Source organism: Zonotrichia leucophrys, chromosome 4 (assembly GCF_028769735.1).
Source record: "Zonotrichia leucophrys gambelii isolate GWCS_2022_RI chromosome 4, RI_Zleu_2.0, whole genome shotgun sequence".
In the NCBI taxonomy this organism is placed as follows: domain Eukaryota; kingdom Metazoa; phylum Chordata; class Aves; order Passeriformes; family Passerellidae; genus Zonotrichia; species Zonotrichia leucophrys.
Genome location: NC_088173.1, coordinates 71,868,614 through 71,890,757, shown reverse-complemented (window position 1 = coordinate 71,890,757; position 22,144 = coordinate 71,868,614). Strand labels below are relative to the sequence as shown.

The following is a 22,144-nucleotide window of genomic DNA, read 5'->3' as shown; positions in this document are numbered from 1 at the left end:
CCAGGCTGGAATTCCCGAGCTCCGGGCCGGAAAAACGGGAGGAGGAGGAGGAGGAGGACCCCTGTGGGCGCAGGTGGCCGAGGAGGACGCGAGGCGGTGGCGCTGGGGGTGGTGGCACTGGGGTGGTGGCGCTGGGGGTGGTGGCACTGGGGGTGGTGGCACTGGGGTGGTGGCACTGGGGTGGTGGCACTGGGGCGGTGACACTGGGGGCGGTGGCGCTGGAGCGGAGGGTCCTTGGAAAGGTGAGCGCCAGCCCGAGGGCGGGAGCGGCCGGGTCACCTCTGTCACCAGGCGGGCGCAGGTGACAAAGTTTGACCCCGCTGCCCCTCGGTGCCCGCGGGGACCGCGGGGAGGAGGCGGCGCTGGCGGGGGGGGGGCAGGGGTGGTGACACCGCCCTGTCGCCTCCGCGCTGTCACCACCCCGCCAGAGGGCTGTCACCGCACTGCCACCCTGCTCATGACCCTGCCACCACCCTGATGGCCGTGGGCAGGGGACGGAGTGGGGACAGGGGTGGGGACACAGGTGGGGACACTGGGTGGGGACACAGAGTGGGGATAATGAGAGAAGAGGGGACAGGGACGGGACTGGAGACGGGGTGGGGACCGGGGTGGGGACATGGATGGGGCTGGAGATGGGAATGGGGACAGGGATGGGGATAATGAGAGAAGAGGGGACAGGGATGGGGACACGGGTGGGGACACAGATGGGGATGGGGACAGGGATGGGGACAGGAATGGGGGCACGGGGTGGAGACACAGGTGGGGATAATGAGAGAAGAGGGGACAGAAATGGGGACAAAGATGGGGCTGGAGACGGGGACGGGGACAGGGACGGGGACAGGGATGGGGATGGGGAGAGGAATGGAGATGGGGACACGGATGGGGAGAGGGATGGGACTGGAAATGGGGATGGGGACAGGGACCAGGGCTGGCACGGGAGCAGGACTGAGGACCGGGATGGGGACACAGACAGGGACAAGAGCAGTGACAGGGATGGGGACACAGACAGGGACAAGAGCAGTGACAGGGATGGGGACAGCCCAGCGCCTGCTCTGGCAGCAGAACGGGCCCAGAGGGGGGGATTAAACACCCACGGGAGCCTCCGATCCCATATTCTCCCCCGATCCCAAATCCTCCCCCATTCCCGGGAAGCTCCAGCTCCACATCCCAAAGCCACATCCCCGCGGCCGAGGCCAGGTCTGGTGGCCGCACAGTGACCTCTAACGGCAGCGGGGACACAGCCAGAGGTGACACGGCCAGAGGGGACACCGTCCCGCTGCCACCAGCAAGCAGAGTCCCCACCCCCAGGTCCCTTCATCCCAGGCACCGAGGGGACATTGAGGGGTGGCTTGGGGACCCCAGTGTCCCCTCCCTCTCCAAGGGGCCACCGGGATGGATGGCAGGGAAAAGGGACAGGGGGTGACAAACAGGACATTCCCAGCACCGGGAGGTTGGGTTTTATTCTTGTCCCGGGGTTTCCCAGCCCGGCGGCGTCACCTGGTGGTGACAAGGATCCATGGGGAAGGGACGAGGGGCTGGAATGGGGCCGGGGGATCCCCGGGGGGGTCCCTGGGTCCAGCCAGGATGGGGAGATTCCGGCGGCCACGGCTGGCCTGGGGTCCGAGAGGCACCGGGTCAGGATGCTCCATCCATCTGGAAAAGGTTGGGAGTGGCTGGGGACACCCCGTCTGTGTCTGGGGACACCCTGTCTGTGTCTGGGGACACTGCTCATGATTGGGGACACCCTGTCTGTGTCTGGGGACACCCTGTCCTTGGCTGGGGACACCCTGTCTATGGCTGGGGATACCCGGTTCATGGCTGGGGACACCCTGTCTGTGTCTGGGGACACCCTGTCCTTGGCTGGGGACACCCTCCCTTGGCCAGGGACACTCTGCCATGGCTGGGGACATCCTTTGCTTGCCTGGGGACACCCTGTCTGTGTCTGGGGACACCCTGTCCTTGGCTGGGGACACCCTGTCTGTGTCTGGGGACACCCTGTCTATGGCTGGGGACACCCTGCCCTTGGCCAGGGACACTCTGCCATGGCTGGGGACATCCTTTGCTTGTCTGGGGACACCCTGTCCTTGTCTGGGGACACCCTGTCTGTGTCTGGGGACACCCTGTCCATGTCTGGATGGTGCCCATGGCTGGGGACACCCCGTCCTTGGCTGGGGACACCCTGTCCTTGGCTGGGGACACATTGTCTGTGTCTGGGGACATTCTGTCTGTATCTAGGGACACCCTGTCCTTTTCTGGGGACACTGCTGATGTCTGGGGACAAACTGTCAATGTCTGGGGACACCCTGCCCATGGTTGGGGACACCCTGTTTATGGCTGGTGACACTCTGCCCATGGCTGGGGACACTCTGTCTGTGTCTGGGGACACCCTGTCCATGGCTGGGGACACCCTGTCTATGGCTGGTGACATTCTGTCCATGGCTGGGGACACTCTGTCTGTGTCTGGGGACACCCTGTTCTTGTCTGGATGGTGCCCATGGCTGGGGACACTCCATGGGGACAGAGGACATCTTGGGTGGCGTTGCCACCCCTCTGTGCCGTGGAGCCCCTCTGGCACGAGGCTGGCAGGGGGATTTTGGGTCCCCTCAAGGCTCTGTTCCTCCTGTCCCTGTGACAGTGACAGCCATGGCTGAGGTGGCACCACGGGGCCACCAGGCTGGGCCTGATCCCAGGATTCCTGGAAGGAACCCCCCAGAGCTCAGGGGACCCCAGGGCTGTCCCCAGGGCTGTCCCCAGGGCTGTCCCCACCTGTGGCAGGTCCTGTTTGCTCCTCAGCTCCAGGGTGTCCTCGGAACGGGTCCAGCTCCGGAAATTCCTGATCCTGCCAGGGAGCACAGGGAGCTGCCACCACCCCGGGGTCATTGTCACCACTCCAGGGTCATTGTCCCACCACCCATGCGGTGTCCCTGTCCCCTGATCCAATGGTCCCTGTGCCACCCTGGGTTCCCTGTGCCACCACCCCGGGGTCCTTGTCACCACTCCAGGGTCACTGTCCCACCCTGGGGTCCTTGTCACCATGCCAGGGTCACTGTCCCACCCTGGGGCCTTGTCACCGTGCCAGGGTCACTGTCCCACCACCCTGGGGTCCTTGTCACCATGCCAGGGTCACTGTCCCACCCTGGGGTCCTTGTCACTGTGCCAGGGTCACAGTCCCACCACCCTGAGGTCCTTGTCACCACTCCAGGGTCACTGCCCCACCACTCAGGTGTCCCTGTCCCCTGATCCCGGGGTCCCTGTGCCACCCTGGAGTCCCTGTCCCCCATCCCAGGTGTCCCTGTCCCCCCACCCAGGTGTCCCTGTCCCCCCATCCCGCCCCATCCAGGACGTCACCTGGGCCACACCTTCAGGGCCAGCAGGGCCACGGTGGCCATGGCCACGATGGCCACGAACAGCCCGGACAGGACACGGAAGGTCCTCAGGTGGCTCAGAGCTGGGGACAGAGATGGGGACAGTGCCAGTGGGACCCCCAGACCTCGGGGTGCCCCAAAAGGGATGAAGGGGACACTGGGGGTGACAAAGTGGGGGACAGGCAGCATTTGGGGTGAGGACACACATGGGGGGAGGAAGTCACAGGTGGGGACAATTGCTGCTCCTGGCAGCCACTGTCCCCTGTCCTAAAGGCCACCCTGCCAGAGACAGATGTCCCCAAGAGAGCCACGAGTGTCGCCCTCATATTTTACTGTTGGACCTCATTCCATCTCCCAATTCCAGGGACTTTTTTGGGATTTCCTCTGGCCCCACTCACTGTGCCACTGTCCCCTGTCCTAAAGGCCACCCTGCCAGGGACAGATGTCCCCAAGAGAGCCACAAGTGTCACCCTCATATTTTGCCGTTTGATCCCATTCCATGTCCAAATTCCAGGGATTTTTTTGGGATTTCCTGTGTCCCCACTCACTGTGCACATCGAAGTCAGCGCTGGCCGTGGCGTTGCCCAGGGCGTTGGTGGCCACGCAGACGTAGCGTCCCCCGGCCGCTGTCCCCAGGGCCACCAGCTCCACGCGCAGGGCGTTGTGCGAGGGGGTGGCCCGCACCCCCGGGGTGACAGCAGGGGACAGGCTGGTGGCCAGGAGGTGGCCGTGGTGCAGCAGGGCCAGCGAGGAGGGAGGGTGGCTCTGGGCCGTGCACAGCACGATGGCCCCGTGTCCGTTCTGGTTCTCCAGGAAGGTGCTCACCGACACGGCCCGAGGGGGGTCTGTGAGGGGACAGCGAGGGTGGCAGTGGGACACGGGGTGGCACAGCCAGGCCTGGCTGTCCAAAAGTGGTTTAAAGTGGCCCTGGATCTGTCCCATCCTGTTCATCCCGGTGCTGGGGGGTTCAAACCCTCTCCAGTCTTTGTCTTGCCACCCCAAGGCTGGAGAATCTTCCTGACTTGGAGCTTCTGGGCTCCAAATTTGATTTTTGGGGGGCAATCCTAAAAAAGCCCCAAATCCTTTCCCCAAAGCTTCCTAACGCGTCCCTCCTCCAGCCTGGATCATCGTCACACCCCCTCCAGCCCTTTGCTCCCACTAGAGAACTTTGCTCTCCAGCTGGAGAACCCCTCAGGTTGGAGCTTCTGGGCTCCAAATCTGATTTTTGGGGGCAATCCTAAAAAAAAAAAACCTCAAATCCCTTTCCCAAAAGCTTCCTAAAGTGTTCCTCCTCCAGCCTGGATCATTGTCTCATCCTCTGCTCCCACCTCCAGCTGGAGAACCCCTCAGGTGGAGCTTTTTGGCTCCAAATCCAACTTCTGAAGACCAATCCTAAAAAAAAAAACACCCAAATCCCCTTCCCAAGGCCACCAAGAGCTTCCCAACTCATCCCTTCTCCATCCTGGATCATCCCCACCCCATCCATCCCTGCCCTGGTGGCTTCCCACGTTCCTCAGCCCCTCATTCCACACCCAACCAGAAAATTCCTCAGCTCTGGAGCATTTTGCCCCCAAATCTGCCTTAAAAAACCCCAAAATCCCCAAAGGGAGAGGAACAGGGCAGGAAGAGGAAGAGGAAGAGGAAGAGGAAGAGGAAGAAGCTCTCCTTGCCCTGCGGAGGTGACACGAGTGACAGGTGCTGGGGACACGCGGCTTGGAGGCGCTGGGGACACTCACAGAGGACGCTGAGGCTCAGGGGGACAGAGGTGGCCGTGCCCCATGTCCCGCTGGCCTGGCACTGGTACGAGCCGGCGTCGGAGCTGGACACGGGGCTGAGGACGAAGGTGCCGGACGGTCCCTCCCAGAGCCACCTCCCGTCGCGGTACCACGTGTAGTTGACACCATTGTCCCCCCAGGCGGTGGCCGAGCAGCTCATGGTGGCCTTGGTGCCCTCGGGCACTTCCTGCGAGGGCTCCACCGTCAGCGCGACCCCTGAGGAGCGACATTGGGGACTCCAGGAACGCTCACGGGGACAACCCGCACCTTGGCCACTTGGCGACTCGGGGACACCTCACCTGGCACCTGCAGGCGCAGGGACGCGGTGGCCGAGCCGCGGCTGTTGGTGGCCGAGCACAGGTAGAGCCCCGCGTCGCCCGGCTCCAGCGCCGCCATCCCCACCCGCAGCGACGTGGGGGTGGCGCGCACCTCGAAGCGGGGGTCCGAGGGGCCCAGGCTGGTGGCCAGGGGTGGGTGGCCCTGTCCCCTGCTCACGGCGATGGCCGGCGGGGGGACACCGTCGGCCGAGCACAGCAGCACCGCCTGCCGCCCCCCGCGCGGCTCCACCAGCGCCACGAAGCTGGGCTCCTGCGGGGCATCTGCGGCGACAAGGACAGCGAGTGTCCCCCCACACCCCGCCGGGCCACAGGGAGGTCACCCCCGAGCGGGGGCTGCGCTGTCGCCGCGTGTCGCGGGGTGGCGACACACACCGGACAGCGATGTCCCCGCGGGGGTGGCGCGTCCTGCTGTCCCCTCCCGCCCCCCCGGAGGTGTCGCCCCCCACTCACAGAGCACGGCGAGGGCCACGGGGGGGGCGCGGCGCCCCCGGCCCGCCCGGCAGCCGTAGAGCCCCGCGTCGGAGCGGTGGCCGCGGAGCGCCAGCGAGGGCTCGGGTCCCTCTGTCACCCACCGCCCGTTCTTGAACCACGTGTAGAGCGTCCCCGGCTGCGCCTGAGGGGCCTGGCACGTCAGGGTCACCTCTGTCCCCTCCGCCACCTCGGCCGAGGGTCGCACCAGCACCCTGGTGGCTGCGGGGAGAGGATTTTGGTCACCTTTCCCCTTCGAAGCCCCCAGCCCCAAACTGGTGTCCCAAACTTCCAGCTCCTCCAAAATTGGGCACCCAAATCCTGCACCCTTCAGAGCCCCCCTGCCAGTGTCCCCAAACCTTTGTCCTCCTCCTCACCTCGCACCCTGAGGGCGAGGGTCTCACCAGCACCCTGGTGGCTGCGGGGAGCGGCTTTTGGTCACATTTTCCCTTCGAAGCCTCCAGCCCCAAATTGGTGTCCACAACCTCCAGCTCCTCCAAAACAGGGTACCTCAAATCCTGCACCCTTCAGAGCCCCCCTGGCAGTGTCCCCAAATCTTTGTCCCCCTCCTCACCTCACACCCAGTGCGTGAGGGTCGCACCAGCACCCTGGTGGCTGCGGGGAGCAGATTTTGGTCACGTTTTCCCTTCGAAGCCTTCACCCCTAAATTGCTATCCCCAACCTCCAGCTCCTCCCAAACTGGGTACTCCAAATCCTTCAACGCCCCCCTGGCAGTGTCCCCAAGACCTTGTCCCCCCTCCTCACAAAGCACCTGCAGCGTGAGGGTCGGACCAGCACCCTAGTGGGTGCAGGGAGGTCACCTTATCCCTTCAAAACCTCCAGCCTCAAATTGGTGTCCTAAACTCCCAGCTCTTCCAAAACTGGGTACCCCAAATCCTGCACCCTTCAGAGTCCCCCTGGCAGTGTCACCAGGTCCTCGTCCCCCTCCTCACCTCACACCCAGTGCGTGAGGGTCGCACCAGCACCCTGGTGGCTGCGGGGAGCGGATTTTGGTCACGTTTTCCCTTCGAAGCCTCCAGCCCCAAACTGGTGTCCCAAACTTCCAGCTCCTCCAAAATTGGGTACCCCCAGTCCTGCACCCTTCAGAGCCCCCCTGGCAGTGTCCCAAGCCCTTGTCCCCTCCTCACCTCACACCCAGTGCGTGAGGGTCGCACCAGCACCTGGTGGCTGCGGGAGCGGATTTGGTCACATTTTCCCTTTGAAGCCTCCAGCCCCAAATTGGTGTCCCCAACCTCCAGCTCTCCAAAACAGGGTACCTCAAATCCTGCACCCTTCAGAGCCCCCTGGCAGTGTCCCCAAATCTTTGTCCCCCTCCTCACCTCACACCCAGTGCGTGAGGGTCGCACCAGCACCCTGGTGGCTGCGGGGAGCGGCTTTTGGTCACATTTTCCCTTCGAAGCCTCCAGCCCCAAACTGGTGTCCCAAACTTCCAGCTCTTCCAAAATTGGGTACCCCCAGTCCTGTACCCTTCAGAGCCCCCCTGGGAGTGTCCCCAAATCTTTGTCCCCCTCCTCACCTTGCACCCGGAGCGTGAGGGACGCGCGGGTGTCACCGAGGGCGCTCCGTGCCTGGCACTCGTATTCACTCTCATCCTCCTCGGAGGCCTCCCGGAATTCCAAGCGCAGCGCGTTGGGAGAGGGGGACACGCGGACGTTCTGCCGGGGGCTGTCACCTCCCCTGGGCGGGCTGGAGGCCACCGGGTGTCCCCCCCTGAGCAGGGTGAGCTGGGCCGGGGGGTGGCTGTCCACCGCGCACAGCAGGATGGTGGCCGTCCCCTGGCTGCTCTCCACGAAGGATTGCAGCCTCATGTTCCTTGGGGGGTCTGTGAGATGGGAAAAATGTGGAGAAAGGGATAATCATGGAATTGGTTGGGTTGGGAAAGCCCTCTGAGCTCATCGAGTCCAAGTGTCCTCTCAGGCCACTGCTGAGTGTGTCCCCAAGTGCCACATCCCAAGGATGGAACTCCACCGCCGCACTTTCCAGGAGGGAAAATTCCAAAATTCCCAATATCCAACCAAAATTTCCAATATCCAACCAAAATTCCCAATATCCGACCAAAACCTCCCCTAGCACAGCATCCGGTCGTGTCCCTTTGTCCTGTCCCTGTTCTTGACCCCCTGGCTGTCCCCTCCTGGCAGGAGTTGTGCAGAGCCACGAGGTCCCCGTTTGTCCAACCCTTCTGTCAAACTTTAAAACTTTGACAAATCCATTTCCCACAGCCCCTGATCCCCCTTTTCTCCAGGCTGAGCCTTTTCCCAGCTCCCTCAGCTTCTCCTGCTGCTCCAACCCTTCATGCCAGGGATTCCCCATGCTCCAGAGCCTCAGTCCCACACTCATCAGGAAGATTTATAAATTAACACCATCTTTTTCTCATAAAAAAGAGGAAAAAATTTCTCACGTTCCAACTTGCAACAACATTTTGTTCCTTTTTGGTTTTTTTTAGCAAAATGTGGTTTTAATTTTCCCAGTCAGGGATAAAAAAAAAATGTCCTAAATCCAGCATTAAAGCCAAGGATTTTCCTGCTGGGTTTGGTGTGGAGCATGAGGAAACTTGGAAAAGGTTTTGAGGTCTCTGAGCAGGTCTGAAGTGTAAAGCTTGGCTTAATTATCCTCTGGAATACATTTATTGAGCCCCCCTAATTAATTAATCCACCCAAATTAAACCAGGCCTTACTGCCCCATCTCTCCAGCCATGGGGAACCGACCGAGGGGTGACACCAAGCGACACGAAGGTGCCCTTGGGGACTCACAGAGCACGTTGAGGGTGACAGGGGTGGCACTGTGGTTCCGGGCTGGGGTCTGTACGGAGCAGTGGTAGGAGCCGGCGTCAGCGGCGGTGACCGCAGGGAAGGTGAGGTTGTGGGAAGAGCCGGTGCCCAGCCACACCTGGTTCCGGTACCAGGTGTAACTCAGCACGTCCCGGTCCCCTCCTGCCACCACGCAGGTGAGGGTGGCACTGCCCCCTTCCCGCACGTCTGGGGACGGCCAGATCCAGACCCGGGCGGCTGCACAGGAGGGGAGGAAAAATGGAGACCTCAGTTTGGGGGGCACTCAGTTCCAGGGGGGTGCTGCAGAATGGTTTGCAGGAAAAAAGTTGGTCAGATCCCACTCGAGGTTTCCCTTCAGGAAAAAGTGTGTGATCCCTCACTTCCGGAGGAAGAAAAAGTGGCGATCCCTCAATTTCCAGGAAAAAGTGGTGATCCCTCACTTTGCAGGAAAAAGTGGTGATCCCTCACTTCCAGGAAAAAGGGATGGACCCTCACTTCCAGGAAAAAATGGGGATCCCTCCCCTCAATTTCCAGAAAAAAGTGGTGATCCCTCACTTCCAGGAAAAAATGGTGATCCCTCACTTCCAGGAAAAAATGGGGATCCCTCCCCTCAATTTCCAGAAAAAAGTGGTGATCCCTCACTTCCAGGAAAAAATGGTGGTCCTTCACTTACGGGAAAAAGTGGGGATCCCTCAATTTCCAGAGTGGGAAAAAGTTCCAGGGCAGTAAAAAGAGGTAACGGTCATCACAACCCACAGGTGACACCATTCCTGTGGTGTTCCCATGGATTTGTTTGGGATGCTCCATCCTTGGAAGTGTCCAAGGTCAGGTTGGACGAGGCTTGGAGCAGCCTGGGATAGTAGAAGGTGTCCCTGTCTATGGCAGGGGTGGGATTTACGGGATTTAAGGTTTCTCCCAACCCAAACCATTCCATGATTCCATGATTCCCAGGGTGATGGCAGCAGGGCAGTGCCATGGATGGACACAGCAAAGTCAGCCCTTGGAATCACATCCAAGCAGAGCCCTGTTCCTTTGCCACATGCCCAGGACACCTGCAGCTCTCTGAGAATACCTTCATCCCCATAAACACAGATTTTCCCCCTTTTTTCCCCATTTTCATCCTGTCCATCCTATTCCAGCTGCTCTCCACACTCCCTCCCCCATTCCCATCCCTTCACCTCATCACCATAACCCAAATCCCGCCATTCCATCTGCTGCCTGCAGCTCTCCATCTCCTCCTCATCTCCTTCTCATCCCATTCCCATTCCCATTCCCATTCCCATTCCCATTCCCATTCCCATTCCATGGATCCCATCCATCCATGGATCCCTCCATCCCACCCTGGATCCATCCCATCCCATCCCATCCCATCCCATCCCATCCCATGGATCCCATCTCATGGATCCCACCCTATGGATCCCATCCCATGGATCCCATCTCATGGATCCCACCCTATGGATCCCATCCCATGGATCCCATCAAATCCCATGGATCCCATCTCATGGATCCCATGCCATGCCATGCCATTCCATCCCAAGGATCCCATCCCAAGGATCCCATCCCATCCCATCCCAAGGATCCCATCCCATCCCATCCCATCCCATGGATCCCATGGATCCCATTCCCAGTGCCTCACCTCCTCCGGAGAAGTTCCCGCTGGTGCTGGCATTGCCGTGGGCGTTGGTGGCCACGCACCGGTACTCGCCCTCGTCCTGCAGCAGCACAGGGTGGATGCGGACACGCAGCGCGTTGGTGGCCGAGGTGACACCGAGCCGCGGCTGGGGGACAGGCGGTGACAGCGCCGTGGAGGCCACCAGGGCCCCGTCCTTGAAGAGGGCCAGCTGTGCCGGCGGGGAGCTGTCCACGGAGCACTCCAGGATCCCGCGCTGGCCCCACGGAGGCTCCAGGAAAGTGCTGAGCACCGGCGCCCGTGGGGGGTCTGCCCGGGACGGGGGGAGAGACCTCAGGATGCACCCAGGGACCCCTGGGACCCAGCAAGGTGCCAGTGTCCAGCATGGTGCCATCGGTGCCATTCCAGTGATGCCATCCCCTTGGCACCATCACATTGGCACCATTCCATCTCAGCATGATTCCAGTGGTGCCATTCCAGTGGTGCCATTCCAGTGGTACCGTCTCATCTCAGCACCATTCCAGCGGTGCGATCCTTCTGGCACCATCCCAAGGGCATCATTCCAGTGGTATCATCCCATCCCATCAGCACCATCCCATTGATACTATTCCACTAGTACCATCCCATCCCATTCCATCCCCATCCCATCCTCATTCCCATCCCATCTCATTTTATCTCATCCTGTCTCATCCCAGTTCCATCCCATCGCATTTCCTCCCCATCTCATTTTATCCCACTCCATCTCATCTCAATTCAATCTCATCCCAAATCATCCCAATTCCTCCCAATTCTGTTCCATCCATCCATCCATCCATCCATCCATCCATCCATCCATCCATCCATCCATCCATCCATCCATCCATCCATCCATCCACCATCCATCCATCCATCCATCCACCATCCATCCATCCATCCATCCATCCATCCATCCATCATCCATCCATCCATCCATCCATCCATCCATCCATCCATCATCCATCCATCCATCCATCCATCCACCCATCCATCCATCCATCCATCCATCCATCCATCCATCCATCCATCCATCCACCCATCATCCATCCATCCATCCATCCATCCATCCATCCATCCATCCATCCATCCATCATCCATCCATCCATCCATCCATCCATCCATCCATCCATCCATCATCCATCCATCCATCCATCCATCCATCATCCATCCATCCATCCATCCATCCATCCATCCATCCATCCATCCATCCATCCATCCATCCATCCATCCATCCCATCCCAGGCAGGTCCCACTCACAGCAGACGCTCAGGGTGACAGCAGGGGACATGCTGGTCCCCACGGAGCTCCGGGCCCGGCAGTGGTAGAGCCCGGTGGCAGCGCTGGTGACATGGGACAGCACGAGGACACTGTCAGGACCCTCCTGCAGCCACTTGCTGTCCTTGTACCAGGAGTAGACGGTGTCACCCGGTGGCTCTCCGGCCACCTGGCACAGCAGGGACACGTTGTCACCTTCCAGCACCTCCGAGGACGGTGAGATCAGAACGTGGGCGGCTGGAGCAGGGACAGTGCCAGCTCAGAGGGGACAGGGCAGAGCTCGGCACTGCCGGTGTCCCCTCGTCACTTCCATAACCTGTGGGGTGCGATATTCCCACTCTGCCCAAGGATTTGGGACAGCTCTGATGTGATATTGGTGTTCCCTGTCCCCTTAGGGTGTCCCCAACTCCTCCCAGAGATGCCCAGGGCTGAGGTGGTGGAATTTGGGCAGGGGGGTGGCACTGAGGGGAATCTGTGGCACTGGGAGGGATCTGGTGGCATTTGGAGTGTAGACATGAGATCATTCCCGTGGGATGAGCTGCTCCAATCCCTGGGTGGGATCTGGTGGCACTGGGAAAGATCTGATGGCACTGGGAGTGCAGACATGAGGTTATTCCCGTGGGATGAGCCACTCTGGTGCCTGGGTGGGATCTGGTGGCACTGGGAGGGATCTGGTGGCACTGGGGGGGATCTGGTGGCATTTGGAGTGTAGACATAGATCATTCCCATGGGATGAGCTGCTCCAGTCCCTGGGAGGGATCTGGTGGCACTGGGAGGGATCTGGTGGCACTGGGAGCACAGACATGAGGTCATTCCCATGGGATGAGCCACTCTGGTGCCTGGGTGGGATCTGGTGGCACTGGGAGGGATCTGGTGGCACTGGGGGGGATCTGGTGGCACTGGGAGCACAGACATGAGGTCATTCCCATGGGATGAGCCATTCTGATCCCTGGGTGGGATCTGGTGGCACTGGGAGCACAGACACATGGTCACTCCCATGGGATGAGCCATTCTGATCCCTGGGTGGGATCTGGTGGCACTGGGAGCACAGACACATGGTCACTCCCATGGGATGAGCCATTCTGATCCCTGGGTGGGATCTGGTGGCACTGGGAGCACAGACATGAGGTCATTCCCATGGGATGAGCCATTCTGGTCCCTGGGTGGGATCTGGTGGCACTGGGAGCACAGACACATGGTCACTCCCATGGGATGAGCCACTCCAGCCCCCAAATCCCAGGCTCCCCACCTTGCACACGCAGGTACAGCCGTCGCTCCGTGGAGCCGTGCGCATTGGTGGCCGTGCACCGGTAGCTGCCATCGTCTGCCGGTGTCACCTCCCGGATCTCCACCCGCAGCGAGTTGGGGACAGCGGAGACGGTGACCCGTGGGCTGCTCCCACCAGTGCTGGTGGCCACCAGCTCCTGGTCACGGAGCAGGGCCAGCTGGGCCGGGGGGTTGCTGGCCACGGAGCACTGGAAGATGGCCAGGGAGCCCTGCTCGGCCTCCAGGAATGCCGTCAGGAGAGGGTCCCGAGGGGGGTCTGCGAGGGGGGAATGGGATGAGAGGCTGGGAATCACATCGGGAGAGGGGTCCTGGGGAGGGGTCACTGCTCTGGGGGTCTGGGAAAAGGTGGGAAAGGAGGGAAAGGGGAAAGGGGAAAGGGGAAAGGGGAAAGGGGAAAGGGGAAATGGGGAAAGGAAGGAGAAGGGGAAAGGGGAAGGAGAAGGGGAAAGGGGAAATGTGGAAAGGAAGGAGAAGGGGAAAGGGGAAGGAGAAGGGGAAAGGGGAAATGTGGAAAGGAAGGAGAAGGGGAAAGGGGAAGGAGAAGGGGAAAGGGGAAGGGGAAAGGGGGAAAGGGGGAAAAGGAGAAAGGAAAAAGGGGAAAGGGGAAAAGGGAAAGGGGAAAGGGGAAAGGGGAAAAGGGAAAGGGGAAAAAAGGGGAAAAGGGAAAGAGATAAAGGGGGAAAGGGAAAAGGGAAAGGGGAAAGGGAAAAGGGAAAGGGGAAAAAGGGGAAAAGTGAAAGAGATAAAGGGGGAAAGGGAAAAGGGAAAGGGGAAAAAGGGGAAAAGTGAAAGAGATAAAGGGGGGAAAGGGAAAGGGAAAGGGGAAAGGGGAAAGGGGAAAAAGGGGAAAAGGGAAAGAGATAAAGGGGGAAAGGGAAAAGAGAAAGGGGAAAGGGGAAAAGCGGAAAAAGGGGAAAAGGGGAAAGAGATAAAGGGGGAAAGAGAAAAAGAGAAAAAGGGGAAAAGGGTAAGAGGTAAAGAGGTAAAGGGGGAAAGGGAAAAAGGAAAGGGGAAAGGGGAAAGGGAAAAGGGAAAGGGAAAGGGGAAACAGAAGAGGATGGTGAAGGGAAAGAAAACAGAAATGGGAAAGGAAAAGGAAAAGTGAAATTGAAAGGAAAAGGAGAAAAGGGGAAGAGAATGGGAAGTGAAAAGGGAAACAGAGGAAAGGGAAAGGGAAAGGGAAAGGGAAAGGGAAAGGGAAAGGGAAAGGGAAAGGGAAAGGGACGCACACAGCACATCCAGGAGGACGTCGGGAGAGCTCCGGCTGCCGCCCGCGGTGCTGGCCTGGCACCGGTAGAGCCCCGTGTCCCTGCTGACCACCGGCTGCAGCACCAGCGAGGTGGCCGAGCCCGTGGAGATCTGCTGCCCGTTGTGGTACCAGGTGATGTTGGGGACAGCTGTGGAGCCGCTGCTCAGGTGGCAGGTGAGGGTGGCATTGTCACCCTCCAGCACACGGGGGGATGGGGACACGGTGACATTGGCAGCTGTGGACAGGAGGAAACAGAGTCTGGTGTCAACAATGGGGTGACAACCCCCCGAAGCCACCAAGGGACAGCGTGGGCAAATTCCAGCTGATCCCACAGTGCCATAGTGGGGACAGCTCTGGGCCTGGCAGTGACACCAGCCCAGGGACATCCCTTGGCCACGTTTTGCTCGGTATTCCTGTCACACAGAGCCAGGGAACCCCCACCAGGGGCTGAAATGTCATGGGGGAGACACCATGTCTGGATTTCATGGACATGTGACATTTCCATATGGTGTTTCCATGTCTGGATTTCATGGACATGTGACATTTCCATGTGACATTTCCATGTGGCATTTCCATGTCTGTATTTCATGGACATGTGACATTTCCATATGGCATTTCTATGTCTGGTTTTCGTGGACATGAGGCATTTCCATGTCTGGATTTCATGGACATGAGGCATTTCCATGTGACATTTCCATGTGGCATATCCATGTCTGGATTTCATGGACATGTGACATTTCCATGCGATATTTCTGCCCCTCCTGCCACCATCTCCTGATCTTGCCTCCTTCTCCAGCATTCCCTTTCCACGCTCCCCTCCCTTAGAACATTCCCAGATGCCACAATGTCCCCTGTCCCCACTCACTGTCAGCCTTGAAATCCACAGTGGCGCTGGCGCTTCCTTGGGAATTCCCAGCCTGGCACAGGTAAATGCCCTCATCCTCCACCACCACATCCCGGATTTCCACCTTCAGGCTGTTGTAGGACCTGGTGACGTGGACCCTGGGGCTGGTGGCTTGGGGACAGCCCTGGGTGCAGGCGATGGCATCGTCCCCTCTCCGGAGGGTGAGGTTGGACTCGGGGTCGCTCTCCACGGAGCACTGGATGATGCCCAGGCGCCCGCCCTGGCTCTGCAGGAACGAGCTCAGCACCGGCTGCCTCGGGGGGTCTGTGGGGGAAAATGGATCCGTGAGGTTGGGAAAACTCCCAGAATCCAAGGGGTTGATGCTTCCAGCACCTCCTGATCATCCAGGTTGGATGGGATGTGGAATAATCTGGGACAGCGGGACCTGTCCCTGCCAAGGGGAGAGGTGTTGGATTAAGAAGGGCTTTGAGGTCCCTCCCAACCCAATCCAGGGACAAAACACCACTGGATCCATTGGGAAAACCCTCAGAATCCAAGGGATTGATGCTCCCAGTGCTGCCTGGGAAACTCTTGGACATCCAGGTTGGACCTGGTCTAGTGGGAGGTGCCCATGCCCATGGCAGAGGGGTCAGAATGAGATGAGTTTTGAGGTCCCCCAGGCCAAAACCATTCATGGTTCTACAATCATTAAAATTCTTGGGAAGGTGGGAATTCTCCACATTCCTCCTCCCCAGAACTCCCAGATTTACCCACCAAAGGGAATTTTTCACCCTCCCCACATTCCTGCCCCCAGAGCTCCTTGGCCGTGGCTGGTGGGGATGGGGGAAACCTCAAGGTGGGACCACCCCCAGCTCAGCCCCAGGACCCTTTGGAATTCCCACGGGACACTCACAGAGCACTCGGAGCGGGACAGCCTCCGACGTGTCGCTGCCGTTCCTGCTCCGGACCTGGCACTGGAAGGCGCCGGCGTCGTCCCCGCGGATGGACGGGAATTCCAAGGTTGGGAAGGAGCTCTCCTGGAGCCTCCGGCCGTTCCTGTACCAGGTGTAGAGCGGCTCCTCCTCCGTGTCCCCTGTCCCCACGCAGGTCAGGGTGACCGCGGTCCCCTCTGTCACCTCTGCCGAGGGCTGGATCAGGAGCCCTGCAGCTGAAGTGGGAGAAGGATTTCAGGGAAGGAGGGAAATCCTTCCTGTGGATCCATCCAGCTACAATTCCCTGTTGGGCTTCCCTGAGTCCCTTCCGTCACCGTGCGTCTTTGGGAGGTGACATTCCCTGGGGACACTGCACAGCCCAATGGGGCCTTTCCTGACCCTTTCCCGCTTTTTCCAAGTGCCAGCTTCATCCAGGTGACTTTTTCCCAGGACAGACCCTGTCCACTCTTCCCGCTAGCTGGGCCTTGTCTGGTTCCCAGCTCCCCACTGGGACACCCAAATCCAGGTTTGGTTTCTCTGGAATTGGACCTTGAGGTCTCTTTTGGGGTTTTTTGTGGATCCTAAAGGATGTTCCTCTTGGACATGGGTTTGAGGGATTTTTCTCTCCTTCTGCTACCTGTCACCCCAAACTATCCAGACTTGGAGGTCAGGGGACAGTGACTGGTGGGGATGGATGGGGTAGAAAAATTTGGATAAATTTACTGTTTTTTGGCATTTTGGGAAACAAAACCCAGGAGCCCCTTCAGCTCCAGAAGCAGCTCTGACCTGCTGAGGAGGGGACACCACAGAGCCCCCAGGACACCGATGTCCCCCAGTGCCACCACAGGGGTCCCCAAAACTCTGTGGGCTGCTTATCCCTCCAATTTTGGGTGTTCATCATCACCCCAAACCCAGGAGCGGCCGCGTCGCCCCAGGACTCACCGCGGGTCACCAGGACCTTGGTGGCACTGGCGTTACCATGGACATTGCTGGCGGTGCAGCCGTACTTCCCGCTATCCTGGGGTCCTGCATCCCGGATTTCCAGCCGCAGGGAATTGCGGGAGGCGGTGACACCGAGCCGCTGGCCCAGGGCCACCTGCGCCCCGCTGGTGGCCAGCACGGTGCCATCGCGGTCAATGGCCAGAGTGGCCGGAGGGTGGCTGTCCACGGTGCAGCGGACGATGACCAGCCGGCCACCCTGGGTCTCCTGGAAGAGCGTGAGGGTGGGAATTCTGGGTGGATCTGTGGGATGGGAGAGGATGCTGAGGTTGGGGTGTCCTCGTGGTGTGGTCAAAAGGAAAATCCCAAAAGTGGTTTGAGTTGGAGGGGACATTAAATCCCAGCTGGTCCCATGGGCAGGGACACCTTTGACTAGCCCAGGTGGCTCCAAGCTCCATCCAACCTGGCCTTGGGCACTTCCAGGCGTGGGAAGTGTCCCCTTGCCCAACCTGGATGTCACAATCTGCTTGTCCCATGTGTCACCAGGTCAGATTTACCCCAAAACTGTCACAACCAACCCATGGCTGGGTTATTTCCCCCCTGAAAACCTCCTGAGCTGTTCTTATCCTGCTGGATTCTCCTTGAGAAACCTCCTCAAATCTTACAGAATGGAGGGGATTAGTGGGAGATGCTGCGATGGTCCCAAATGTCACTTAATGTCACCTCCACACCTGCCTCATGGCCAAAATTTGTTGCATTCCCATAAAATTCAGCCAGCAGGGCAGACCCCTCTCATCTACCCCTGGGGCAATCAGGAGGAGGCTTTGCCATGAATTTTTGGAGGGAATTTCCTGGATTTTGTGGGGTTTGCACAGCCCCATGTGGCAGGAGCTGGTGGCACTCACACGTCACGCTGAGGCTGATGGCCTGGGCCGTGTCACTGCCCTGGCTGTTGGTCACTTGGCAGGAGTAGTAGCCGGCGTCACCAGCGGCCACCGTGGGGAAGAGGAGGGTGTGGGCCGGACCCTCCTTGAGCCACGCGCTGTTCTTGAACCAGGTGTAGGTCAGCTCCTCGGGGTGTCCCTCCCGCCCGGGGACATTGCATGACAAGGTGGTGGCCGTCCCCTCGAGCACCTCGGCCGCAGGGCTGGCTGAGATCTCTGCGGCTGAGGGAGAAGGGACATGTTCAGGATGGTCCCTGGGGACAGGAAAACAGATCCCCCATCCCAAATCCCCCATTCCAGAGCCTGGGAGAAGATGGAAGCCCCAAAAACAGAGTTGGGGGACATTTGGGTTTGTCCCCTGCCACCAGCTGGAGACACCTGGCTTTAGAGCAAAGCCCCAAGGGCCGAACTCAGGGTGGGTGGGGAAGGGTCTTTCACCTCTCAGGGTGGGCTCAGGGGGGTTTTGGGGGTGACACAGGGACTCATCTGGGGGGAGATGATCCCTGTGGGATTCCAGCTCAGGCAGGGAAGGATGGGATTTGTATTTGGTGAGGGATCTGGTGGGAAGAGGAGACTTCCCTTCCCTGTGGGGGTGGAATTCCCAGAAAAGCTGTGGCTGCTCCTGGATCCCTGGAAGTGCCCCAGGCCAGGCTGGACATGGCCTGGATCCACCTGGGATATTGGGAAGTGGCCCAGCCCATGGCAGGGGTAGGAATGATCCCTAAGGTCCTTTCCCACCACGGCTCTGGATCTCCACAAGCTCCCAACCCCTTCCCAGCTCTGCATCCTGTCCCAGGCTGGAAATCCCTTCCTGGGATTTTTCTGGGATCACCAAGACAAGGGACAGAGGTGTGGCACAACGGGGCCACCACCCTCCTCCTGCATGGACACCCCAATTCCCGGACCTCCAGCAGCACTGGCCACCTCCACCCCATCCGTGCCACCCCAATGTGGGACCCTCAGGATGTCCCACCCTGGCAGAGCTCCCGTGGCACTTACAGAACACACGGAGGGTGACAGGAGGTGACACCCCGGTGCCCAGGGCGTTCTGGGCCTTGCAGTGGTACCGCCCGTGGTCCTTACGGCGCACCCCACGCAGGGCCAGCACCCGCTGGGTGCCCACGGCCACCCCATCCTTGTACCAGTGGTACCCCGAGACCGGGGGGTGGCTGCTGCCAACCTCGCAGCTCAGGGTCACCGTGTCACCCACACCGATGTTCCCCGAGGAAGGGCTCAGCGAGACCTGCGTGTCCTTGGGGGCATCTGCGGGGGACACAGAGGGGCGTGGTGGGCACAGGGCGCTGTCACCACCATGGGGAGGTGCGTGGCAGGAGGTGGCATCTGAGGGATAGATATGGCCAAGGAGCAGGAAAGGGAGGGAGAGGCAGGAGGAAAATGCTGCAGGGAAGGAGGAGGTGGCAGGAGGGGGATGTGGCCGTGGTGGCAGTGACAGAGGTGTCCCCTGTCCCCACCGCACGTACGCCTGACCCGCAGCACCACCTCCGTGCTCGCCCTCTTGGATCCGTCGGACACCACGCAGAGCAGCTTCTTGGAATGGTCCTTCCAGGTGAAGGAGCTGGTCAGGGTCACCTGGTGGCTGACCCCGCTGGTGTCCAGCTGGACGTGGCTGGACACCTGGGACACCTGGGGGTCGTAGCCCTCCCAGTGCAGGGCGGTGTCACCGCCGGGACAGAAGTAGGGCGTGGAGCACTCCAAGGTGGACCTTTGTCCCTCGGTCTGCTCCTCGCTGCTGGTGACACTGGGAAGCTCCAGATCATCTGGGATGGAGAGCAGAGGGCAGGATGACCTCAGGGAATGGGGCAAGAAGGGAATTTTTGGGGAATTTCGGTGTTATACCCACCTGAAATGCTCAGGGTCACATCCCGCGATGCCGACCAGCGGTCGCCGTGGATGATCTCGAAGCGGAACCTGTAGAGGCCACTGTCCCCCGGTGTCACCCCCCGCAGCAGCAGGGTGCAATTCCGGGCCATGGGGTCCCCCAGGAGCTTGGCACGACCCCCAAAACGGGAATCCACATCCTGGGGGGCGGCGGAGTGGAACACAACCGTCCGCTGGCCCTCATAGTCCTTGTACCAGATGGCCACGATGCCACCGCCGGTTGTCACATCCGCGGGGTAGCTGAAGGTGCAGGGGACAACCAGGCAGGATCCCCCGCTGGCCCGCAGGGACTCGGGGTAGGAGACCCCCCAGGAGCTGAGGGCTGTGCCAGGGAAAATCGGGATCAGGGAGCCAGAAGTGTCCCCATTTCCCCCAGGACACGTTGGGGACACGTCACCTGTGCTAGGTGGGGAAGGTGGGAGAGGAGGTGGGATTTGGGATAAACCCCTCCAAGAGGAGGTTTTGGGGTGGAGGAGGGGGAGATAACCAGGAAAAGCTGAATCTTTTGGGCCTAAATAATGAAGAAAAAGGGGAAAGAGACGTCCTGGGGTTCCAAATTTATTTCCTCACCCTGGCGCCTTGTCCTTGCTCCCACGGCCTGGCTGTCCCTTTGTCACCCCACCCCTGCCCGTCAGCAGTGTGGGATGATGGTAAATCCCCCCAGGAGCAGCCTCGGGATCCCCCAAATTCCTGCCTGGCTCCTACTCCCACCCACTGGGGCCAATCCCAGCTTCCAGTCCCACAGGGGACAATCCCAAGGGTGTCACTGTCCCCATACCTGGTGGGACGAGGCTGGCGAGGAGCACAAGGCAGCGGGGCAGGCGCATGGTGGCACTGCCAGGGGACACGGGGGACACGGGGTCACAGTGGCACAGGGGACCCTGGGGACAAGAGGAGGTGGCTGAGGACCCTGGAATGGGTGGGATGGATCCCTGTGGGATAAATCCCACTGGAATCAGGAGGGAAAACAAAGAGGAAGGGAAAAGGGGAAGGAAGGAAGGAAGGAAGGAAGGAAGGAAGGAAGGAAGGAAGGAAGGAAGGAAGGAAGGAAGGAAGGAAGGAAGGAAGGAAGGAAGGAAGGAAGGAAGGAAGGAAGGAAGGAAGGAAGGAAGGAAGGAAGGAAGGAAGGAAGGAAGGAAGGAAGGAAGGAAGGAAGGAAGGAAGGAAGGAAGGAAGGAGGAAGGAAGGAAGGAAGGAAGGAAGGAAGGAAGGAAGGAAGGAAGGAAGGAAGGAAGACTAAAGAAAAAGGAAAAAGGGAAAGAAAATGAAAAATAAAGAAAAAACGAACAAAGGAATAAAAAAGGCAAGAGGAAAAGAGGAAGAAAAAGAAGAAGAAAAAGAGGAAGAAAAAGAAACCAAGAAAAGGAAGAGGAATACAAAAAATAAACAGAGGAATATTTAAAACATCTTTGCAGCTCCAGATGAACTCCTGACATTCCTTTCGGTTTCGCCCCTCATCGTTCCGTGACAAACCAGAATAATTTTCCCCTGAACTTTTTCCCAATATCCCGGAAATCAGCGATCGGATTGCTGCGAGCTCCGATCCTCCTCTGAGCTCTCCTGGGTCTCTCCCTGAGGAATGAGGCCTCTCCCAGCCCCCCTCTCCGGCCTTTCCCTCTCCACCGTTCCCTCCTTCTCCAATACCTCCTTTTCCCACATCTGTATCCAATTTCCTCGCCGCTCCTTGGATTTCGGGCTGGATTTCCCGCTCTGGAGAGCTTTACTTGGGATTTTTTCCAGACTATGAGCACAGAGAATGGCTGGGGTGGCCCCTGGGTGTCGATGCTTGGAGGGGGGGGACGATGTGAGGCCACAAATTGTCACGGGATTTGTGCCGGAAGAGGAAGGAAGAGCCGGGATCCAGCCCCCAACTGGTGCTGGTGCCAAGTTTCGTTTCTTCTCCCAGGTTTCTCCCGGTTTCGATTCCTGAGGGCCCCAGGGGGATCCCTCAGGATGGGGTCGGTGGCCCGTGGCGGGGCCCGGCTTCTCGGAATTCCAAGGGTTGGAAAGATTTCTAGGAAAAAGCTTTTGGTGTGGGGCTTGGGGCAACTTGGGGTGGGGAAGGTGTCCCTGGTGTCCCCAAATGGGATTTAAGGAATGGGTTGGGATGGGAGGGGTGGAAATCTCGTTTTATTTCCATGGGCAGGGACATCTCCTGCTGTCCCAGGTGGCTCCAAACCCTGTCCAACCTGGCCTTGGACACTTCCAGGAATGGGGCAACCACAGAAAATCTGGGAATTCCATTCCAGAACCATCCCACCCTCAGAGGGAGGAATTTTTTCCCAATCTCCCATCTATCCCTGTGGTTCAAAAATCACTTTTTTGGCACAGGAATGAGCACAGAGAGGGGACATTCCCAGTGTGGGACCCTTCAGCTCCACCACATCCCAAAACC

General features: G+C 59.5%; 1 protein-coding gene across 1 annotated transcript; it reads right to left on the bottom strand.

The window, feature by feature from the left end:
* Positions 1 to 1,507: 1,507 nt before the first annotated feature.
* On the bottom strand, positions 1,508 to 21,552 carry SIGLEC1 (sialic acid binding Ig like lectin 1). The gene is made up of 22 exons (XM_064712130.1): positions 21,394 to 21,552; positions 20,528 to 20,630; positions 19,712 to 20,071; positions 19,332 to 19,628; positions 18,850 to 19,113; positions 17,812 to 18,072; positions 16,910 to 17,209; positions 15,949 to 16,203; positions 15,057 to 15,359; positions 14,172 to 14,426; positions 12,905 to 13,198; positions 11,638 to 11,892; positions 10,372 to 10,674; positions 8,718 to 8,972; positions 7,484 to 7,789; positions 5,929 to 6,168; positions 5,440 to 5,739; positions 5,102 to 5,356; positions 3,914 to 4,210; positions 3,349 to 3,448; positions 2,767 to 2,839; positions 1,508 to 1,653 (listed from the first exon to the last, which is right to left on the bottom strand). Exons 1-22 carry the CDS (start codon positions 21,406 to 21,408, stop codon positions 1,636 to 1,638), a joined length of 5,109 nt encoding a protein of 1,702 aa, XP_064568200.1. The 5' UTR covers positions 21,409 to 21,552; the 3' UTR covers positions 1,508 to 1,635.
* Positions 21,553 to 22,144: the final 592 nt, after the last annotated feature.

Bases quoted from the DNA above. Each gene is read 5' to 3' on its own strand.
- SIGLEC1 (XM_064712130.1), bottom strand. The intron at 8,973-10,371 runs GTGAGGCACTGG...CCTCCTGTGCAG, and splicing joins CGGGAACTTCTCCGGAGGAG to CCGCCCGGGTCTGGATCTGG. The intron at 7,790-8,717 runs GTGAGTCCCCAA...CCCATCTCACAG, and splicing joins TGTCACCCTCAACGTGCTCT to ACCCCCCAAGGAACATGAGG.